This window comes from Mesoplodon bidens, assembly GCF_964165515.1.
Source record: "Mesoplodon bidens genome assembly, chromosome: 1".
NCBI classification, from domain to species: domain Eukaryota; kingdom Metazoa; phylum Chordata; class Mammalia; order Artiodactyla; family Ziphiidae; genus Mesoplodon; species Mesoplodon bidens.
This window is the reverse complement of record NC_138176.1, coordinates 9,897,420-9,921,229: the sequence shown is the minus strand read 5'-3', so window position 1 is coordinate 9,921,229 and position 23,810 is coordinate 9,897,420. Positions and strand designations below refer to the sequence as shown.

Genomic DNA, 23,810 nt, shown 5'->3' with positions numbered 1-23,810 from the left:
TGGGATACGCCCTAGAAAAGGCTGGCTGGGCAGGAAAAGAGGTCAAGAACGTTACGTGTCAAGCGTCTAGACTCACAGGTTTGGGGAGACATGACTGATGTGGACACTGGGTCCTGCTTCTCTGGCTCCACCCCAGGAGCTGTCTGTCTTCACAGGTAGTGCCGGGCTACCTGGAGGGAGGGAAGAGCCTGTGAGGCCTCGGGCATGTCGTCAGCGCATATGCCCCGGAGGGACCAGGCCCTCAGCTCCTGGACCTCACGCTGACGTCTTGTCTTCGGAGGTGAACTCTCCTCACCTGGTTGGTGTCCAGCTGCCTTGAAGCTGGAGGGAGGTGGGGAACAGAGGGCATGTAAAGAGGGGCCTTGGGCCACACCCAGTGCCCGGGGAGATGGTTAGAAATTTACCAGGCTTGGGCTCCTCATCTTAGTGGCTGGTGGGCCTGACACCACGGACCACACCTGCTTAAGAAAGGACCTTCGGGTGAATTAACTTTTACTGAGCACTTCTGGGTGTGTGCTGTGCTGTGTGCACCGTCCCTTTTAATCCCCACAGTGCTGTGCGGTAGGTACAATGATTGTCCCGAAGATAAGAGGGATGATAAAAGACAGGGCTAGGCTCGAGCTCAGGGCTCCCGTCTCCAAGGTCCAGGTCCCACCCTCACTGCTGCACCGTCTCCTCATTTGTAACAGAGGCCAGGTTTCCCAGCAAACAGAACTCAGTGAACACTGGGTTGTCCTGGGAAGTCACATGGCCCCAGGGCATCTGTGTGGAAAGGCCAGCTGGGGGTCAGGGATGGAGAGTCCCTCAGCCCCATTTAGGGTAGACTGGGACCCACCCCTCATTCGTGGGCGTGATGCTTGGGTCTCTAAGCCTTTTCGGAACAACATCTGTCTCATCAGGTGCTTCAACTTCAAGGCCATTCACCTTCCCCATCCGAAGTCCCTTTGGCCTCATCTTCCTTTGAGTTTTCTTTCCATCTTGTAAATGACCTGTGGTAAAGCACACAGTTTCCCTGACCTCCTGGGCCTCTGGTTTTCAGTCAATTTTCTCCTTAAAGGTCACCACTCGGTGACCCTGTTTCACTCACTCTAATATTATGAAAACTTCATTCTAAATTCTGTTTTTCTGGAAGCCAAGCTCCTTGTAGACTTAGGAGAATGGAGGACTCAGAGGGCTGTCTAGTTCTACCTGCACGAAAGGCTGCCCTGCAAACCAGGCGGGCACGTGTCCCACCACCCCCAGACTTCCTGTCTGTGATGCAAAGAGTCTTGAGGGCTCAGGAACTCCCTGAGAAAAGCCACCGTCTCCTCCACGGCATTTGGAACACCACTGGGCAGCCCTCTCAAACAGTAGTTTCTGCAGCTAATGCTTCTCTGGCTAATAACAACAATACCTACCAATTATGAAGCACTTGGGGTATACAGAACAGGCTGAGTGGGTTTTCAGGTCTCATTCTTACAGCAACCCAGGGAGGTATCCTCGTGTTTTCCCCTGCGGAATGGAGATTATAGGACGTGAAAGGATTGCTTCTGCCATGCAGCAAGAGGGTTGGGAATTGAACCCAGGTCTGAGTGGCCTCCATGCCTGTGGGTCATGGGCTGGACCCAGTACCAGCCCACTAGTATGCTCTTCTCCAGGCTTTCTTATTCCTTATTGATGGTCAAGATCAATCAGGACATGGAAGGTCCTTATTGTAAGGACCTTCCATGTCCTTATTATAAAAATATAAGGATTTTAAAAAATGTAAGGATTATAAAAGGATTGTGGATTATTATAAAGGATTATGTAAGGATTATTAAAAATGTAGGGATTATAAAAAAAGTTACAAAGGTAGGAGGATAATGCAAAACACAATTGGACCCACCTCCCCAAATGAACAGATGGTAGCATTTTGTCGTAAGTTAAGAAATAAAACATGGCCAGGAAAGCAGAAGTCAGCTGTGTGCTCTGCCCAACTCCCCGCCCAGCCCTATTCCCCTTCCGTCCTCTTGGCCTCCCTCCCTCCCTAAAGTGGAGGATTTGTGTGAATCCAGTCCATGAGATTATATTCTTGTTACATATATGTACATGCAAAAATAATGCACAGTATGGTTTTGCAAAGGTTTAAATTTCAAGTCAACTTTCTCATAGTGATTGCAGTGATTGTGACTTCCTGCAACTTACTCTGTTCACTAACATCACGCGACGTGTTCTCTCTGTATTGCTATGTATGTACCTAATTAGCATTTAAAATTTTAATTGTTGTACAGGGCTCTGATGAATGAATAGACAACAGTATTTTCATTCCCTTCCTAATGGCCTTTTGTTTTAGTTTGCTTCATTTTTGTGATGACAATCAGAGCTGCAATGGACATCCTTGTTCATATTTTCTTGATCACTTGGGCACGGCTTTCTCTATGGTCTGCATTCAGAAGGAGATCTTTATTATTTATACACAGTTTTCTCAATAAAAATAGAGGACAATGTCTTGTTGAAGACATTTTTACACCAGTTACATCCCAATGGCTACTTGTGAGCCCCAATAAGCACATGTAGAACAGCCCAGATGGTCGCCTGTGTTGGAGGGAAGTTTAGGATCTCTGTGAGTTCCGTCTTGATTCAGATCATCAGAGCTCTTAGGTAAATGAAAATATGTTTGAATGTCCTCAGCATGATTATTTCCTGTAGGAACTAATACTTTAGGGTACTAATACTTGGCCTAAAGACAGAGGGCTTTAGTTCAGTAATTACCCTTCATCCTAAAAGTAAAACCAGGGTCCTGATTCATGGAGCTCCGAATTACTCCCCTTGTGTTGGTAAGCTCCTCTTTGGTAAGATCTCAGAGAACCTTCTGGGCTTGAGGACCTCAAGCGTGGGTTCTGCACCAGAAGACATGTAGCTCCCCAGCCCAGCAGTGGTTGAAGAGTTCCTTGTGGGGACATCATACCAAGTGATTCTGTGATGTCTCCCCCTTGGCTCACCGTTATTGCCCAGACAGTGACAAATTTGGTCACTGTCTGGCCAGAGTCAAAGCCCACGCATTGTAGGTGCCTAAAAAAAAATAAGAGGAAAGAGACCGTTCTCCTGTGTCCAGACGTAGCGAGAGGGGTGGGAGAGTGACATTCCCATTGCCCTTTAGCGTCACGGTTTAGCTTGGCTTCCACCCACCATGACCACTAAAGTGGTGGTTGAAGAGGCGATGATATATTTTGAAGCCAGGGTGCATCTCCGTGGTCAGAGACAGAAAATATCAATGGGTTTAAGAAACATTGAAATGACTCAGAGAAGCAAGTCATCGGTGGCTCTTAGAGGAGCTGCTTGGGAAACATCCTTTACGGAGTGGATTCCATGGAGGGCAACACCCAATCCTCCTCCTCCCTTCTTCCTTGATGAGATGTCTCGTGCTGCTGCAGGCACAGTGTGGGCTCTGGAGCCAGGACCCAAACCTCTCGGTGGGCCACTCAGAGCCCTGCCACGCAGGAGTCAGAGCTGCTGCCCCCTGAGCCCATTACTGTGCCCAGGCACCGCTCTATGTGTGGTCAGCTCAATAATGGTCCCCCAAAGACGTCGACATCCCAAGCCCTGGAACCTGCAAATATGTTAGGTTGCGCGGCAAAGGGGAATTGAGTTTTCAGATGGAACTAAGGTTGCTAATTGAATGAGCTTGGCATGGGGAGGTTATCTTGGATAATCCGAGTGGACCCAGTGTAATCACAGGATTCTTCAATGTGGGAGAGGCAGGAGAAAGAGTCAGAACCAGAGAGAGTTTTGAAGATGCTGTGCCGCTGGCTCAAAGATGAAGGAAGGAGCCACAAGCCAAGGGATGCCAGTGGCTTCTAGAAGCTGGAAAAGGCAAAGAAATGATTCTCCCCTAGACCCTCAGGAAGGAGCACGGCCCTGCCCACACCTTGATGTTAGCCCAGTGAGATCCATTTTGTACTTAGGACTTCTGGAACAATAAGATAATAAATTTGTGTTGTTTTAAGCCACTCGGTTTGTGGCAATTTGTTACAGCAGCAATAGGAAACTCATATGACATGTCACCTCACATAGCCGTCACAAGTATCCTGTGAGCAACTGCTATAATCACTGTGTTACAGATGAGGGAATTGCAGCTGCAGGGCCAGTAAGCAGCCTGCAGGAGGTTCCACAGCCAGTTTGGGGCAGAAGTGACCCCTGCCCAGGTCTGACCTCAGAATTGTGTGACTTTGGATAAGTTATTCACATTTCAGCCCTCAGTCAGGGCCGGGACTGGAATATGACCAGTGAGGCACTCACCTCAGGTGCAAAATTTAAGGGACACGAAAAACCTCAGTCATTGAGATAAAATGTATTTTAATGCAATATTTTACAGTGAGAATTAATACAAAAAAAACCCATGATGAACAAAACATTAAATTATTAAATAAACATAGGGTCAGTCCAATTTCCACATCTATAAAAGTAAGGAATATATCCCAACTCTGCAGGGTTGTTGTGTGGAATTAAATTTAAAAAGTACGGAAACGCCTTGGGAACTCTGTCTCCTGGTAGGAGCTCATTCAGTGATGGCCATTGTTTAACAGCAGCACAGCCAGTGGGTGAAGACACAGGCTCTGGTGGTGACAGGTGACTTGAGGTTCACGGTCCAGCCATGCAGGTTACCAGCTGAGTGACCCTGAGCAAGTCACTCGATATCTCTCTATGTGCGTCCACCTACAGACTCAGGGTGGTATCGCCTCCTTCCTAAACTCACTTTTAATTTTTCAGTTTTTTACACACAGTGTGGTTTTGGCTGTTCCTAAAATTACTTCTCAATCTTTTATTTTGGCCAGGTTGTTTACTTTTAGCGAGTTTCACCTTCTGAAAACACTTCTTTTGTGTGTCTACTTGCAACTAAACGACAAAACTCAGACAATTCCGATGTACGCAACTGTGCTCTCATTTTTTAGCAGGTAGCGTGACTTAGTGTTGACTGATGAACAGAACATACACTGTTTGTTTGTTCATAATATCATGGGGGAAAGCATCCGTGATATTACTTTTCATAGCATCGTTCAGAGTGCATAGAATGCAGTTTTCTTATGGGATCTAAGATTATGGGATAACTTTGAACCACTAGATTACTTGAAAAAGTGAATAATAGGTGTTATAATATGAGATAGTCGTGTGCCTTTGAGCACGTGTTCTGTGTCCAGTAAAAGACATGATGCACAAGGTATGTTTTTATTCAGGAAAATTACCATACCGTACTGGCCTTAAAAATTTCATACTTAAGGGCCTTCCCTGGTGGCGCAGTGGTTGAGAGTCTGCCTGCCGATGTAGGGGACGCGGGTTCGTGCCCCGGTCTGGGAAGATCCCACATGCAGCGGAGCGGCAGGGCCTGTGAGCCATGGCCGCTGGGCCTGCGCGTCCGGAGCCTGTGCTCTGCGGGGGGAGAGGCCACAGCAGTGAGAGGCCCGCGTACCACAAAAAATAAATAATAAATAAATAAATAAGCTACAAGGCTGTACTGTACAACACAGGGAATATAGCCAACATTAAAAAAAAATTTCATACTTAAAATGTACCTAAATCAGACCAGATCTTTCTCATTTATATTTCACTAGTTAGCATATAACATCCTGAATTTTCTGGACAAATGAAAAAGCATTTGAATGTACAAAGATTTCATAGCATTAATCCAGTCTCTTAGAATCTCTAAATTTATAAATTCTAAAAGTTATATATCTCAACATTTAAGTGAAAAATAACCATTACAGTATAAGAATGGGCACCATTTAATTATGCTTACTAAATGCAATAATTCTGATAGACACTTTCTATTTGTAATCTCATTTAATCTACCTAGTACTCAGGGGCTGGTTTTATTATTCCCATTTTACAGATGAGGAAATTGAAGTAGAGATGAATACCTTGTCAGAGATCATACAAGTGATAAGGAATGGAGCCTGACTTGAACCCAGACCTGCCAAATCCCAAGACACTTTGCTGCCCATTCCTAGGATGGCAGGGAGGGTTTCTCTCTTGTGCCCGCTGCAGCTGGTTCAGTCGTGAATCCCTGGGCATAGTGTATAGAAAGATCCTGAGGCTGCCTCTAGGTTCAGTGTTGTTGTTAGCCAATTACTTCTAAAATTGCCTGGCAGTGCATCTTCTTCCTCTCCCTGTGTCCTCCTCTGCCTGTGTTTTCTGTCTGTTCAACCCCACTGGCAATGTCAGCTGTGGCAGCATGGGTCTGGGGGACCCAGACCCAGCATGGGTCTGGGCGGGGGTGAGGGTGAAAGCAGTAATCCATCTGGTGTCTCTTTAGCTTCTATTAAAACTTTGTAAATACACTCGCAGCATCCAAGCTGGTTGCAGAGTGTGATGGCCCTGTAGCCAAAGACACTGCCAGGAGGATCCGCCCTAGGCGGGCAGGCTTACCTTCATGATCAGGTTTACGTTCTATTCCCCATATCAGCAGGGACGGGGGCTTCCAAGCAAGATAAGGTGCACTGAAGGAAGTCAAGAGATTCCTTTTCTTTTGCACATGTGACTTTAGCGGATAAACACATCTTCCACATGTTCATCAGCACATCGACCTGTTAAGCCAAGTTTTGCTTGCATTATTCTGAAGCAGTTAATCCTTTTCTGGAACATCTGTGCACCATGTCAAGTAAAGAGCCCCTTTTTCCTGTCTCGTTATTTGGGGAAAGCAAAGTTCATTGCCAGAATGACATGTCCTTGCTTAGTTCCTATATAATTTGCTTTGAACCCAAATGTCTTAGCTACACCCTCTCCCACTCTTTTAATAGCCCAAGAGACAGTTTTTCTGATGAGTCATGCACACCAGGAAAAGTCGCTGTTTGGCACCAGGTTAGCTCTCCTACTGGAAATGTCTAGAACTGGGAGATAGGAAATGAGCTAGAATGTGGGTGATTCATTGGAACTGTGTTTTTACTGTGAGAGAAACAAGTGGGAGTGAGAGGGCGAAGGCATGTGGCCCTGAAAGCGGGGTTTCCTGGACCTGCCTGAGCTGGGGTCTCCAAGGCTCCCCCCATCCTCGGGTGTTCCTTCCCATTGTAGCTTCTGCATTACTCCTGAATCGACATTGATTCCATTTTGACCCCAAACCTCAGCCCTCTGCACGCATTTCCCGCAGCCCCCCTGAGCCTGCAAGGTTTCCCGTGTTGGAAACCATTCGTGTGTCTCCAAATGGTCTCGCTGCCCAAGCTGACCAGCTGGGATGGTGTCCTCTCCCTGGAGCCGTGTTCTCTGAGTCCTGCCCTACGTCCTTTCTTCCCTCACCCCCTCTCCCTCCCTCCAGCAGGCTTGGTGTCCCCTTGGGAGAAAAGATGACACAGTCTGGAACTCAGATGCTCTTCCGCTCCGTGGTCGCCCAGGCCCACCTCCGACTTTGAGGGCCGTGGTCCATCTTGAGGATTGCGGGTGGTTCGCCTCCCGTCCCAGCTCACTCTTCTGCCCCAGAACAGGGGCACCCCTAAGGTGCTCCCTGGTCAATGGCCTCCACCTGCCAAGTGCTTGTCCCCTGAGTCCCCGAGGGACTCCTTAGCCGAGGGATCAGCACTTGCTGCCCCGGCTCCCCTCACCCCAGCCTGCTCCACCTCCTCTTCTCAGTCCATCCAGGGCGGGGCCTCCCCAGGAGCCTTGCCAGCCAGGCCCTCACGAACACCTTGGTGGGTGCACACGTTCTGTCTCCCTGGGTAGGCCGTGAGCGGCTTGTAGGAAGGGTTTACGATCCTTCATTGCATCCCCAGCTCACCTGGCACCGTGCTGAGCGCATAACAGCTTATGGAACGATGAAATTCCATCAAACCTTTCTACAGAGCTGGGTTGCCCCAGCTGAGAAATGGGTCTGACCATGCAGATGCCAAATTCAGAGAACACCATGTCTGCGGCAGCTCGAAACAGGAGGGATGGCAGACAAGTTTCCATTTTTACTGATGGGTAGGGCCTGTTTGGTGGACGAGACTAGGCAGAGTTCTAAGGCTTTCTCGAGGCTCAGTGAGGAATAATGTCTCGATAGTTTGGTGATGCCTACGCTAGACATGGGAGGGGGCAGCGGTGGTGCCCAGGTTCTGTGTTGGCCTGAGGATCCCTGGGGCTGAGCCTCAGAGCTGCTGGCCTGAGGGCTTGGGCTGCAAGAAGGCATCTCTGCTCCAGTGGTGGAAGGGGTGGAAGTGGTGGAAGTGTGGGAAGTCACGGTCAGCCTGGGCCGGAACTGAGTCACCGAGGAGCTGAGCTCCACAGTTCAGTGAAGATGGAGGGAACAGCTAGTCAAGGAAGTTTCCACAGCCACTGACAGGGACATTCCAGGAGCATTAGAAGGCGAGCAGACCCTGGGAGACAGTACACAGGCTTGTGTATGAGAACCAAGGAAGTTGGCTGTTTGGCCCAATTTTTAAAGTTTCATCTGTTGATGAAATAATTGAAATGACAGAGTGGTTTATAAGGTATCTCCCAGGTGGGGGAACAGAGATCAGAGTGGACCATCACCATACGGGGACCTGCAAAATGGGATTGTGCTTTCATAATGTGGTGGTAGTGGGACAAGCTGCCCGAATGTTAGACCGACCAGGAATGACGCTGAGGTGCAACGCTGGGTGTGGCCGTGGCTGGCCCAGCATCCAAAAAGGAGCGCTTAGAGCAGCAATTGAGTAAAATAGATCACACACTCCTTTTCTCAGCTGTCTTAGCAACATCTTGAGCTAGGAGGGAAGGTATTTGAATAGTTAACTCCTTCAGCACCACTGTACCTGCAAATTAAGACATAGGTCCAAGCCTTTTCTACTCATCTGTATTCTTTTATTCATTGATTTTTTTTCATTCATTCAACAAATAGTTATTGAGCATATGCGCTGTGCCAGGGGCACCGATGGACAGTGAAAGGAGCAGTTTCTCTGCCTAGCTCCATGTTTAAGAACATCTTCAAAGCTTATTTTCATTGTTGTCTAAATACATCAATATAGAAAGGGAACATGCATGTGTGTATACACACACACACACACACACACACACACACACACACACACGTGTTTTCCTGGCAGTGGTTAATTTAGAAATACAAATAGGCTGTCCAGAATTAAATTTAACATTTCCTTGTAAGAAAAACAAAAAAATGTAAACAAAACCATCACCTTCATTCGTCCATAGAGGAAGTCATCCTTTCGTTCCACTTAGCAGTCTGAGAACTCCAGGGGGGCTGTAAAAATTCATCAAATGGAGAAGAGCCAGAGACAGGCATATTTTCCACTTTTTTTAAAAGTTTTTTTTTTTTGAGATGGACCATTTTAAGAGTCTTTATTGAATTTGGTACAATATCGCTTCTGTTTTTATGTTTTGTTTTTTTGGCCCCGAGGCATGTGGGATCTTAGCTCCCCGACCAGGGATCGAACCTGCACCCCCTGCATTGGAAGGCTGAGTCTTACCCACTGGACAGCCAGGGAAGTTCCGGCACTTTTTTTTAATGTACATTTTTGATCAAAATATAAAACACATACAGCAAAGTGCACAAACCTTAAGTGAACAGCTCAGTGAATTTCCACAAAGTGCACACACCTGTATAACCAGCACCCGGACCAAGAAACAGAACCTGACAGGCCCCCTAATGTGTCTTATTTCAGTCACTACCTCTCGCACTCCAAGGTGAACGGGTATCCTGGCTTCTCTTACTATGGAGATGTCTTGGCTGCTTCTGAATTTTAAATAGAATCTTATAGCATAGACTTTTAAAGGTCTGGATTTTTTCACTCAACAGTGTGTCTGTAAAGTCCATGCAGGGATGGTAAGGGGCTTACTTGGGCGCCTTTTGCAAATTGGTGGTGGAGCTGGGTGGACCTGGGGCTCCTAGATCGTCAGACACATCCTTTTACTTTGAGGTCTTCGAGTTAAGGGCAAGTCATGAACGGACCTGTAATTCTAGTCCTTAGCTGATTTGTTAATCCCTAAATGGGTCCCTTTCAGACACTGCAAGGGTGCATTCCAGCAACCTCACCAGAAAGAGGTCATTGAAAGCAGTTAGTGAATCCAATTTCCACACCATCCCAACTATTAGATTTCCCTGACCTCTGCAGCAGAGTCTCCTTCCTCCTATGCCCCGTCCAAATCTGACCCAGCTTTTATGGAGCTGGCCAAGGACTCCTCCATGAAGCCTTCCTGGATCTCACCTGTGCACTGGACAGATTCCTTCTCTGAGCTCCTTGGAGAGAGAACGAGAGCATGTGCCGGCTGTGTGGGTGAGCACCGCCCCGACAAACCCAGCACCACCTTCCCATATATAAAATGAGGGGAGCCTTCGAGGAGAGCGGCCCAGCCATGCCCTGCACTCTGAGAATCCCAGCCCACAGGTGTCTGAAGGAAATGTACTGTGATGCTGTGTGCCAGGGCGGGCACACAGCCATGTGTCTCTTGTGATTAATGGATGGCATTTGCAGATATAACCATGGAGTCGTCATGAAACTGGGCACCCCTGGTGTGACAACTCTGATCTCTTTACCAGAACATTCGTTTTGAAGTAGTCCATGAGTCATGGACGTGAGGGTGGTTCAGTTGTTCTCTGTCAGAATCTCTCCACCGAGCCCTGTGCAGGGAGGTTGATACACTTCTTTTGTGTTTGTGCTTCTTGCCGTTTTCATTTCTTCTCTGTCTCTGGCCAGCAGTGCTCCTATCTGCTTTAGCTTGGCTCCCTGGAAGCTGAACCTCCCTCTTTTCAAAGTCCTTAAATATTATTGATTCCTATTCCTTACTACCTTTGCACTTCCCTCATGTGGCATCTTGGCTTTTCACCCAAACTGGGTGGCCCCAAGACGTCTTCTTCAAGGGTAAGAGTGGAGACTCTGGAGGAACGCAAGGAATATAAGTGTCTGGGTGCAGGAGGCTCTTGCAAAGGGCAGGTAGCATCATCATTACACAGAATTTCTAGACCCAGTTCTGCCTTTGGGCAAAGGTCAGGACCATCTTCATCTTCATAGTCAAGATGACATTGACTGGGTCTCGACAAATGACCCAGAGGACTTGGCCTGGCAAAAAATCGTGGTAACAGCAGACAGGACCCTGTGAGCACAGGAAAATTGGCATAGAATAGCCTGGTCTGTGCATGTATGTGTGTGTGTGGTGTGTGTGTGTGTGTGCATGCCCACACATGCACTGGGCTGGAACTGCATTCCTAAAAGGTGAAGTATGGGTGAGCAGAGGGATGGGATGGTAAGATTGAGCCTGGTGAGTTGGCAGGGACCAGCTCATTCATCCAATTAATTCACTTAACATTATTGCAAGCTGACTTGCCTGAGAACCAGGCACTGCAAAGGGTGCTGTGAATACAAGAGTAGACAAAACAGACAAAAATCTCCATCTTCACAGAGTTTACAATCTAGGAAGCAGAGAGAAACAACACATTCAGTAAATGAGGTGTGTCAGCAGGTAGCGGCCCTGAGTCTGAGTCCCACTACTGCCATTTACTGGCTGCAGAGGTTAACAATACCCCCTCATCGGGTCTGATGTAGGTTCGTTCTGACTCAAAGAAAAGGAAGGCCCAGCACAGCACTTGGCAGGACGTCCTGAATGGCGGTGACATTTGCTAGGTGATGGTGGTGGCAGCGACATTCAGAATTGTTGTTTCCTGCTTCTTGGGTTTCAGAAGGCGTCCAGGTCTTCCACACCGAGTTACCTTTTGAAAAAAGCCGTGTTCCCTTCCCCCAAGTGTGTAATTTTTTTCAAACTTCACTTTAAAATATAAACTATTCTTTCAGATATTTTTCATAGAAACAAAGTAATTTTTAACTCTAATTTTCTATTGTGGTAAAATGTACGTAACATAAAAATGACCATTGTAACCATTTTTATGTGTACAGCTCAGGGGCATTAAGTACATTCATGCTGTTGTGCAACCATCACCACCATCCATCTCCAGAACTTGTTCGTCTTCCTAAACTGAAACCCCGCACAAATTAAACAATGAATCCCCTTTCCCCTCTGCCCGTCCCCACCGCCCCTGGCAACCACCATTCTACCTCCGCCTCTGTGAATTTGACTCTTCTAGGAACCTCACATAAGTGAAATCGTACAGTATTTGTCCTTTTGTGTCTGGCTTAATTCACTTAGCACAATGTCTTCAAGGTTCATCTGTGCTGTAGCACGTGTCAGAATTCTAGAGTATGCATTTAAAAGGCAAAAATTTGAAGTGCTGGGCTAATGGGGCTCTGAGTCTGAGAGGGTAAGTGACTCTGACAGGTGACAGGCTGGAGGAAGCAAGAAGGTCGTGGCTGATGGCAGCTCTGAAATGCCAACCTGTGCCAGTCTGACAGAGACTTGTTCCTGGCACTGCCTTTCAGGAGGTCAGAAGGGAGGATTTGTCCCCAGGGTCTTGCAAGCAGAACCCAGAGCCGACCTGGGTGTATCTTTCAGTATCAAGGACCTATGAACTGTCCTCCCTAAGGGGGTCATGCCCCAAGGGTTTCCCATGAACTTTAGGAGGCAGACACTATGGCCTGAAGCTTGTCCCAGAATAGTCAGTGCTAAACCCAAAGTCTTTGCAGAGACAACAGAGCTCAGCGCCCGGGGAAGCCATGCCAGCCTTTGTTTCCACCAAACAGCCGTGCAAAGAGGTCCCGGCGCAGCAGCCAGCTTCCCCCGCTTTATGTTACATCAGGTGAGCGTGCTCATCCTTGGCCCAGAGAATCCAGATGCCGTGGCCCAGCAGCGGAGTTGAGCTGGGTTAGATGGAAACACGTGGGCTGTTCTCGGGAGGCCCGGGCAGCGTCCTGGCTCTGCAGCCATCCACCCGCCCGGCTCCAGGGGCAGGGTTACGCCCATTGGTTCAAGGCACTGGACCACACTGCTCAGATGCTTTGGGATTTTAGAAAATCAGCAGCTGAGGCCACCGTTTACTTCCTTTGAGGCGGCCCATGGCTCCGGCGAGTTAGAGGGTGGCAGCGATAATGAACGCCAGCAAGAACACGGCCGTGCACTTGACCGGCTCAAGTTCAGGTCACTTTCTTTGGGGTGAGAGGACAACGGTGGCAATCATGAAGCCCGGAGTACCACTAGGACCAGCAGCTGCGCCCGACATATCACAAGCTCTGTCACCTTTACTTCTCCCGACTACCCAGGGAAGCACATGTGGCTGTTGTGCCCCCGGACAGAACAGGAGGTGGAAGCTTGGGGAGGCTGGGTCACACGGCTGACGGCCGGCTGGCCCAGGACTTGGAACCTGGTCTGTCTGACTCCAGGGCCCAAGCTCAGGGACCCCAAGCATGGTTGGGCGATGCATGAGCTGACCTGTGACCTGTCCAAATCAGCCATCATCACTGCCACTTCCTGTGATGCCAAGGGGTCATAAAGTCCAATCACCTGTCTCAACAAAGCTCATTCAGAATCTTCTCAGGGAGGAGGTCTGTCTGGAGAGGTCCTGGCTGATGGTCGTCTGGCTGAGTGCCTCTCATAGGGAGACTCAGGGGCCTTGGGTCCCTCCTCCTCTCCCAGCATCCTTCCCACAAAGCTGTGGAGTTGGCGCCTGGGGGCTTCTGAGCTGGAGGGGAAATCTGTCCTCTAGATGGTCCTTTCCCTCCTGGGCTGAAACTGTATTAACCTGCAGCTCCAGCAAGTTCTCTCTCCTCAGGGGCCACTCTGGGCTGTGGGAGCCCTTGCCGAGGGTCCCGGCTCGTTCCCCAGAGCACGCAGCTGGGCTGGGGGTTCTGCGTCAGCTCAGCCCCTTCTTTCTTCCTTGACGCCTGTGCCCGCCCTGATGCCACCTAGCTGATTCTTCCATTAAATGGCAAGAGAGAGGCAGGGAAGGAGGAGGCATTCACGTCTGGGAAAGGAGTCAAGCGAGCGTTACTTGTCCAGCTAAGAGATCCGTGTTTCTCAGGGCACTGGCACGGCCCACACTAGCCCAGCTCCACCTGCCCTGGGTAATGGAGGGCTGGATCCAGGATCAATAGCCCTGCACTCCTGGAAGTATCAGCCCTCCTTTATTTATGCCTGGTCCGTCCACCCCCAGAGACAGGTCCCCAGTGGATTCTAATAAATAATCATTGAATTTGAATGTGCTCACTTGTCTTCGCGCCCCTCTCCCCTCTCACAACGCCTCAGAATCCTTAAACTTCTCTCCTGGGACCACTGCCACGAGGAAGAGCTGGAGAGCCCCAGGAATTCCCAGATCTTGTGAAAACAAATGGTCCCCAGGCAGGTTGGTGGGCACCACCCCCAGCAGAGGCGGGACACGGGGCCAATGGAGTGTTCAGTCTGGCTGGGACAGGGTGTGATTTGGACATCACTCTTGATTCGTGGAAAAATATTCTGAAAGTGCCCTTGGCCGGTCTCATACAGGATCTGACTTGAGGGAATGACTTTGTGTTTCCAAAGTCATTGGAAAAATTATCCCCCGTCGTCCCCATTTGTCAAAAGTGACCATTTTATGAAGCAAGTTGTTTCAAAACAAGAGTGGATGTGTGCCTGTGTGTACAAGTATTCTCAAGGGGAGTCTGATTTCAACCCAGCCCTGACCTCAGCCACGTGTGGAAATTAACCAGAGTTTAGTATTAACGCTGTCCAGAACTGATCCTGGCACCAGCTGCTAAAACAAGTTACCCACTCATCCGACCTTTCTTTCTTCTTGATTCTACCAGAAAGTGCTTTTGAAGTGCCTGAACTGGCCACTTACTCAAAGGGCAGCATGTGTAGAGGGGGAATCAGAAACCCTGGGTTCAAGTCCTGGCTGAGCCGTTGTTTTTTCATCTGTAAAATGGAGCCGATGATACTTGTCCTGTCTGCCCCTTGAGAAGTTTGTGAGACTCCAGTGAGAAAATGTGTCCTGAAATCCTCTGTACAGTTATGCGTTCCCATCATCATTTAATGAGTATTTGTCGGGTACCTACTATGTGGTAGATGCAAGGGGAATATAACCCTTTGCCTCATTACCACCTCGGGGAGCAGCCCCCCTCTGCTTCCACACTCCCCACCCATCCAGAGAGAACCAGGCGCCATCTACCCCTGGCTGGTGAAACCGCTAGTCTCTGACATGACTTTCACGAGCCCCAGCCAATTCCAGAAAGGAGTGTTCTGAAGGCCTTTTATTCCTCTTTGCACCTCTGCTAAGCTTCCCCAAGAAGTGTTGCTTTCTGGACCGGGATGTGGGACAGAACTGGATGCCACTCTTCCTTTGCCTGCGTCTGCACGGCATCACCAAAGGTAAGCCGCAGCCCGTGGGAGCACATCCAGGGGAGGCTGTTGGGGACCTGCCACACCCCCCAGCCACTCCTGAGGAAGCCCCACCAGGCATTTCCAAAGGAATCAGCTGAGATCTGGCTTTGTCATTTCCAAGGTGTGTGACTTTAGGAAAGTCGGTTGGCTGCCCGGTCTCAGTTTCCTTGTCTGTAAAATGGGGATAATCAGAGCTTCTGTAAAACATGATGATGGATGGAAGGGGCTTACCGACTATGAAAGTGTACTCAGCGCCCAGGGCTGCGTGTCGCCATCTAACCGCATGCCCTACCTCTTAGAGTGGCGTCCCCTCTGGGTCGCTCGCTTGTTCGGCAGTTTGGGAGAAAGCTGTGGGTCTGTGCTCCAGGCTTGAGTTTACTCATGCTCTGGGCCCAGAACAAGGCAGCTGTGACTTGGAAAGAGAGGGAACTCTTGGGGAGTGTGTTTGGGGCAGCCCAGGTGGCCACCAGTGAGAGCTTTGCATCTGAAAGGATATTTGAGACCTTTTTCAAAGCCATTTCCAGTTATCCAGATAGAATGAGTAGCTCCAAAACCCACAAATGGTTGATGGAGCCCAGAGAGTTTGTCCAAATTGCTTCTAGACACTCCAAAGACACTGTTTATCAGATCTCAACCCTCCCTCCTTGGGCAGGATTGTGGCCGGGGGCTGTGGACCCTTTGGGGGAAAGGGCCGTGGGACGTCCCACTTGGGTTCCACACATCTAATGATTCCTGGGGCATGGGAATGCCCGCCAGTCCTCAGCTCCCAACTTCCTCCTTTTTCCTTCCGTAAATGAGATTTTTGCAGTTCTCTTATGAATAAATCCGTAAGAATGTCCCCTTTGTGCTTCTTCCAGGCAAGGATCTGGAGGAGCTAAGGCACATTAACTTCTTCCCTGAATCCTGGCTCGTCCGGGTTATAGCCGACCATTACCTCGCGGTGAGTCACCAGCTCAGCGCGGAAACAGTTATCGAAATTTATTGCCTTTGCTTTTTCTGGAGATGTGTTTTGCATTCGAAACCTCTGGGCCTCTGAGGTGGGGAAGTATCTGGATCCTTCCCCAGGGGAAGTGGGAAGAGCCAAGCCTGGAGGGGAGGGGAGAGGAGGCCCCGCCTTGGAGCCCAGGTGTTTAGAACATCTGTCCTGTTGACCCGGAGAGTCGGGGACAATTGGCCACACGGCCCTGCAAACAGAGTCCCCTCACAGATACAAATGTCATGTGCTTATTATTGAAAATTTTCAAAATTCAGAGAACCTGAAAGAAAGAAGACACATACTCTCAGACCCATCACCCCAAAACAACCATCGCTAACATCTTATTGCATTTTAATTGCCTTCAGGTCTTTTTTTAAAAAATATACTTAATGAAATGTGCTTCTTGTCACCATTTTTACTGGCTGCAAACTCTTCCACCAAGAGGATATGCTACAAACAGTGCTACTTGACCTTTCCTTTATTGTAGAAAAGTCATGGTGTGTCTAACTGCTAACTATTATAAGTAGGCTGTGTGGTGAATGCATTTGCACATAATGGTTTATTTTACTATACTTAGAATTATTGTCTTTTTTTTTTTTTTTTTTTTTTTTTTTGTGGTACGCGGGCCTCTCACTGTTGTGGCCTCTCCTGTTGTGGAGCACAGGCTCCGGACGTGCAGGCTCAGCGGCCATGGCTCACGGGCCCAGCCGCTCCGCGGCATGTGGGATCTTCCCGGACCGGGGCACGAACCCGTGTCCCCTGCATGGGCAGGCGGACTCTCAACCACTGCGCCACCAGGGAAGCCCTAGAATTATTTTCTTATAGGAGAACCTGAAGAGTAGAAAATACTGGCCCCAAAAGGAATGTGCACTTTTGTTCTTGATACATATTAGCAAAATTTGGACCAAATTACTCCTTCCCCAGCGATAAATGAGGTGCCTTTCTTTGAACAAGCTCAGCAACATAGAGCATTTTCCTTTCAGATCACTTCTGTCAATTGTGAAGTGAACAATAGCATCTCATTTTTTAATATGCATTCCCTTTATTACTAGTAAATATGAATATTTTTCCATGTGGCATTTCCCCCTTTGTGAATTGTCTGTGCCAACTGTTGTGCTTCTTATGTGTTTCCAATCATGCATTTTCAGAGATGAAGTGAGGCAGTGTTTGAGTTCTGAAGATTTATGAGTCACTGGTTGAAATTAAATTCAGCTCAACAAATACCTATTGTAATGTGCAAACCACAGGGCTCAGTGCCCCGCGCAGTAGATAACCACTCCGTGGAACCGTGCTTCTCTGGGACATAGCTCAAAATTGTGTTCTAACCGAGCAGAGGATGGAAGGGGCAACAGAGAGAGAGGGGACAGTCTTGGGGCTGGACACCTCAGAAAGTCCCCCACCTCCCTTGTCATGTCCTTCTGGCCCCTGCCACCAATGTCATCCTCCTGAAATTTGCTCCCTCCCGGCCCCCACCCTCACGTGGAGCCTGCCCATGGGGCCGTACTTGCTCTTGACTTTATAGCCATGAATATTCTCTGCCTTGTAATCGGGCTCCTGCTGTGCACATTTTATTTCTCAAGTAAGAAAAAAATGCTGGGGCATTTTTCTTGTTCTCATCTTTGCATCTTCTGAAAGCATTGAGCATGGTACCTGGCTAGTAGGTTTTCAGTAAATACTGTGGACTGGATTCATGGGTGAATGTAGGCTCCAAAGACAGGGTTGTAGGGATCAATGTAGTGAAGATGATGTGGGGGGATCGGGCTGCTGGTAAGTGGTGTGTGTTTTCCTTTCAGCTGGAGAATGGGGGCGACATGGCCCGCGTGAAGGATCTTACCAACCAGGGGGTGAGATTCGGGCTGCTCTTCAAGCAGGTACTGACCGCTGGGCCCGAGCCAGGGGAAGAAACATCCCGTCCCGTGCTTGGTTAGAGACCTTTGTACAATGGCCACGCTCACTTCCGCCCTCTGGTAGGGAGGCCGGGGCAGAAGAGGAAATCATAGGGGTCTCTCCTGCACACGTGCCACCCCCTTAGAAGGAAAATGCACAAGACGGGGCCCTGGGACAGGCCATTCAGTCCCTTGATGGGCACATCTACGATTCCCATGAGGGTGACCAACGGTCCCAGCTTTCCAGGGTTGGAGGTGTTTCCTGGGGATGCAGGACCTTTCGTTTCTAAAACCAGGAAAGGCCTGGGCAAACTGGGATGAGTTGGTCATCCTCTTCCCCACCAACGTGGTGAGCTTCCAACTGCCCGAGAAGAGATTCCACTCTGAGCCCGTGGTTAAGGTTGCAAGGGCGACTGCTCTGAGCAGCTCTTTAGATGGAGCCCAGAATCAAAGCGGCAATGAGTTAGGGAGCTCGGCTGCAAAGCCTCTGGGTGCTCAGTCACCAGGGGAGCCTGGGCGGCTGGTGGCTGCCCTCTGTCTCGGGCTCCCTCGATCGGTACAATTCTTCAAGCAATGGCTGCGATCCTCCAACATCGCTAAAGCCGCCCCAGTAGTGATCTCAAAAGAATTTGTGTTTTACGGGTTTGGGGCCCTGAGTCTATCATCAGAGACTCCCCTCTGGGTCAGGCCTGGATGGGCTGTGCTTGCAGGGACCTGCCCAAGTGGACAGATTGCAGACCACAGTGGCCAGGACACCCTGCAATACCGTGGGCATGGCGGGTCTCTTAGGCCCATCAGATTGGAGCAAAATGCTTTGTTTCAAAGGTCTGCAGACCACGGGTCATCTAAGAATGTGCCAACTCATTCCTCTCCCCACTAAGGGGGGCAGGCAGAGCAAATAGTATTGCCACTGAGTGCCAACCTGTAAGGATTTGTAAAGTCGCTGCAGTTTGTCTTTTCTTTTGTTTCCCGGGCTAACATTGCTGTTGTGTTTTAAATCACAAATTAGTCACTTTAGTAGTTGTAGCTAGAATTGGTTTTGCTATGTTTTCTTGCCTTTGAATACTGAAGGTTTTTACCCCTGTCACTTTGTTGCTTATCTTTCCCCATTTAGGAGTATACTACACATTCAGAAGTGATTGCCATATATGGATTCTTCTTTGAGATAAAGGGAATCAAACGTGATACTACTTCCTATAGTTTTCATATGCAGGTAAGGACAGAGCACAGGAGAGATATGTCTCTGAAACAGCCTTTGAGATTCAGAATCAGTTCATATTGAATTAATAATAATTGATTAAACATTAATTGCTGGGCTTCCCTGGTGGCGCAGTGGTTGGGAGTCTGCCTGCCGATGCAGGGGACACGGGTTCGTGCCCTGGTCCGGGAATCCCGATCCCACATGCCGCGGAGCGGCTGGGCCCGTGAGCCATGGCCGCTGAGCCTGCGCGTCCAGAGCCTGTGCTCCGCAACGGGAGAGGCCACAACAGTGAGAGGCCCGCGAACCACAAACAAACAAACAAACAAAAAACATTAATTACTAATTCATTTGTAATGTGTTGTAAGCCTGGTGCTAATCATGCTCATGGTCATGATGTCATTTGATTTTTGCACCAACATTGTGAGGTTACTGCTATTAACCCATTCAATAGATAAGGATCTCAAAACGGAGTGTCTTCATGTTTGTATGGCCTCTACTGGTAAGGCCAAGGTTAAATGATAGTCCTCTGGAACCACATGTGGGGCTCAATTCATTTTCAGTTTGTACATGCTGGGGGTTGCTTTACAGGTGGCCATTCTTCTGTGGAGGTAATGTGTATGCCCATAAAGGCAGAGGGAATGGTTTTCTCTAGGGGGGCAAAGCAGAGGCTGTAAACAGGATGCTGGAAGAGTCAGGAAGGTGGATGCCTTCACCTCCGTGCTCCTGCTAGACTTTCAGGGGAGGCAGGAGAGCTGGGTTTCAGAGTAGAGTCTGAATTCAAACCACCTGGTGAGCAGTTTGATCTTGGTGAGCCCAGGAACCTCCCTGTGTCCACTTTCTGACCTTTAAGATGGACAAGGTAATAAGACCTACCTTCCTAGGTTGCTGTGAGTATTAAATGTGTTAAATTGTGCAGAGGGCTTGGAACAGGGCCCTGATGATGATGATGGTGATGACAACTATGATGGTGGACCCCTACCTTCCACTTAGGGTTTCAATCTCAAAAACTTTAAGTTCCTTGTGAAACCATATCTTTAATATTACCATATCTTTTCATTACCACTGCCAATCACAGAAGAGGAACGTAGGGGTGGTATGTTTGTATTATGAGTGGATAAATGAATGAATGCATGAATGAGAAACCTGGGGTTTCATCCAGCTTGGCCACTACCTCTTTATGTGTCCTTGAGCGAGTCACATCTCTTCTTTGGGCCAGTCCTTGGTCTTCAGTGACTCACGCATTTCCCTACATAATGGATTTTACTGGATGGAAGAGATGAATTATGTAACAACAGGAGTCGAAGTGCTCATATGAATACTATGTTGGTTTTTTAAACTCTGGCAAAGCAACGTGAAGACCTTCCCGTTCAATATAGATTGACTTCATGGTGCTTTCCTGAGTCGGCCAAACCCCAGTCCGTTGGCCAGTGGTTTGCTCATGGTGAGGGTTCAAATGCCAACCGATTCAGCAGCAGCTGCATGTAGGAAATGGGGCCATGGGGAAACGCTTCCGCCCTGTACACATCAGACAGGAGGGCCGATGTGGCAGGGACCACCTTTCGCTAACTCCGGGTCACCCAGGTTTCGGTTCCACCTAAGGTGGGTCACCCTCCTTGCAGAGAATAAGCCACACCGACTTGGAATTCGCCTCCTCCATCTATGAGCACAGCCCCATCGCCCTGAGAGCAGAGTGCTCGGTGACGTACGAGATCAGAGCCCAGACCCTGGTGGACGGCAAGTGGCAAGAGTTCACGACAAACCAGATCAAGCAGAAGTTTGGGTTGGTCAAGTCGTCCTGCAAAAGCCACGTGAGTGCTTATCTTTTCTTTTCTCTTTGATTGCTCTTTTGCTCGTTCTCTCCTCCACACTTTTTTTGGGGTCACTGACTTTATAGCTCCAGTGATCTACGGGGGGAAATTTGCTCAATTTCTTAAGGATTTTCACAGCTCCAAATAATGCTAAAGAAAAACCTGGTAGGGTGAAATCTGGGCGTACTGAAAACCATAAGCCAAACCAGACTGCCTGATTTGGGTCACACCCGAATCATTTTATAAATACCGAAGGGGACTTTTAGGGGGAGGTGGAATGTCTGGTGGAGCGTATTTGCTGCCAACACCTCCTTTCTTGCTGGGACATCACCTTCCACCAAAATCCGTGGCCCAGCCCACCCGCCCCTGGCTCGTCCAAGGAGAACTGAGCTCAGCTGCCTCAGTGGGCCACCTCACAATTCCGGTGGATTCAGTACCTGGCCTGGCTCCTGATGGCTGCAATCCAGAAATCGCTAGGGAGCCTGTCTGCAGTGCTGGGAGGAGCTCTTTGGTCTGTGAATTTAAGCCCTCGCTGCCCTGCAGAAAATGGGACTTGACCTTAAACCACAGAGTAATTCTCAGTCCTGGCTGCACATCAGAATCACCTGGCCCTTTGCAAACTCCCCAGGCCTGAGAGCCACCCAGATAAGACCAGATATTCCATGGTGGGACCCAGGCATCGGTATTTATTTATTTATTTTTTTTGCGGTACGCAGGCCTCTCACTGTTGTGGCCTCTCCCGTTGTGGAGCACAGGCTCCGGACGCGCAGACTCAGCGGCCATGGCTCACGGGCCCAGCGGCTCCGCGGCATGTGGGATCCTCCCGGACCGGGGCACGAACCCGTGTCCCCTGCATGGGCAGGCGGACTCTCAACCACTGCGCCACCACGGAAGCCCCCATCAGTATTTTTTAAAGCTCCTCTAGTTATTCTCTATGATGTTAGAAATCAGAATAGCAATTTCCTTGTGGAGGCGGGAGTGGAGGAGGCTGGGATATTGACCAGGAGGGGATAGGAAGGAGATTGCAGAGGTACCTGAAATGTCCTTTATCATGATCCGGGTGGTGGTCACACAGGAGTGCTCACTTGTGAAAATCCATCAAGCTGTATCCTTAAGATTGGGGCACTTTATTGTATTTAAGTTATACTTAATTTTTTTAAGGTTTATTTTAAAAACCTTCCCTACATGATTCTTAATGTACATCCAGAGTTGAGAACCAGCATCTTATACAATTGCTAGGCCTTCCTCTTTTTTTTTTTTTTGTGGTACGCGGGCCTCTCACTGCTGTGGCCTCTCCCATTGCGGAGCACAGGCCCCGGACGCGCAGGCCCAGCGGCCACGGCTCACGGGCCCAGCCGCTCCGCGGCATGTGGGATCCTCCCGGACCGGGGCACAAACCCGTGTCCCCTGCATTGGCAGGCAGACCCTCAACCACTGCGCCACCAGGGAAGCCCTAGGCCTTCCTCTTTCCCCTTCTAGAGGATGATTGCGTTTATCCTGAAAGTCCCGTTTGCTTTGTTTTGTTTCGTCTTTTAGGCCTTGAAAATACAAACTGTGGGCATCCCAATCTATGCAAGTTTTTCCTTCGTCTTCTCATTATCTTAACAGTTTTCAGAAGAATCTATGGGATTTTTTTTCTTCCACTGGTCCATGTAAAAGGAAATAAAACAACATGAAAAGGACTGCTCAAGTATTCAGCTGACTCTCCAAGTTAGTAGTGGTCTCAGAACTTTGGCCCACTGTCTTGGTCTGTTGGGCTGCTATAACAAAACACCACAGATTGGGGGCTTATAAACAACAGAAATTTGTTACTCACAGTTCTGGAGGCTGGAAGTCCAAGATCAAGATGCCAGCAGATTCCACATGGTGTCTGATGAGAACCTGCTTTCTGATTCATAGACGGCTTCTTCTCGCTGTGTCCTCACATGGTGGAGGGGGCAGGGAGCTCTCAGGGGCCTCTTTTAATAAGGGTACTAATCCATTTTACGAAGGCCCTGCCTTTCCCTCATGACCTAATCACCTCCCAAAGGCCCCACCTCCTAATGACATTACCTTTAGGGGTTAGAATTCAACATATGAAGTCTGGGGAGACACATTCAGACCATAGCACTCCCATTTATATCGTTTGAGGATGGAAAGGATCAGAGCCATGAGTCCATTGCCATCATTGACCCCAAAGCTCCCTGAGTCCAGCCCTAACTTGATGCACTCTCAGAAGCACTCCTATGGGAGCATCAGCAGTAACAACATACTCCAGCTGGAAGCCCCAAGTTTCCCCCCCTTTTTTTTTTTGTGGTACACAGGCCTCTCACTGTTGTGGCCTCTCCCGTTGCAGAGCACAGGCTCCAGACGCACAGGCTCAGCGGCCGTGGCTCACGGGCCCAGCCGCTCTGCAGCATGTGGGATCTTCCTGGACCGGGGCACGAACCCATGACCCCTGCATTGGCAGGCAGACTCTCAACCACTGCGCCACCAGGGAAGCCCCAAGGTTCCCCTTTTTGTGATACATCTCTGCTTGCCACACAGAACAACACACCTTGCCACTGTCCCTGGCAGTTTTGGCTCAGCCAGAACAAGAGGTAGGAAGGGAAGTAAACAGTTATAAGGTACGGCATGACTTATTTACTGTCCCACCTTTTTATTCTATTTTATTTTTATTATTTTTTTGTGGTACGCAGGCCTCTCACTGTTGTGACCTCTCCCGCTGTGGAGCACAGGCTCCGGACGCACAGGCTCAGCGGCCATGGCTCACGGGCCCAGCCGCTCTGTGGCACGTGGGATCC

At 49.1% G+C, this 23,810-nt stretch overlaps 1 protein-coding gene across 1 annotated transcript in view; it reads left to right on the top strand.

Moving 5' to 3' along the window:
- Nucleotides 1–23,313, top strand: part of BTBD16 (BTB domain containing 16) — a gene marked incomplete at its 5' end in the record, with an annotated part of 51,160 nt that extends 27,847 nt beyond the window's left edge. Inside the window, 7 exons of the mRNA XM_081246031.1 lie at nt 4,794–4,913; nt 15,053–15,144; nt 16,014–16,096; nt 17,926–18,003; nt 19,133–19,231; nt 20,839–21,027; nt 22,564–23,313. Coding sequence (XP_081102157.1) covers nt 4,794–4,913; nt 15,053–15,144; nt 16,014–16,096; nt 17,926–18,003; nt 19,133–19,231; nt 20,839–21,027; nt 22,564–22,632 — 730 coding nt within the window. The 3' untranslated portion in view covers nt 22,633–23,313. The remainder of the gene's footprint in view (nt 1–4,793; nt 4,914–15,052; nt 15,145–16,013; nt 16,097–17,925; nt 18,004–19,132; nt 19,232–20,838; nt 21,028–22,563) is intronic.
- Nucleotides 23,314–23,810: the final 497 nt, after the last annotated feature.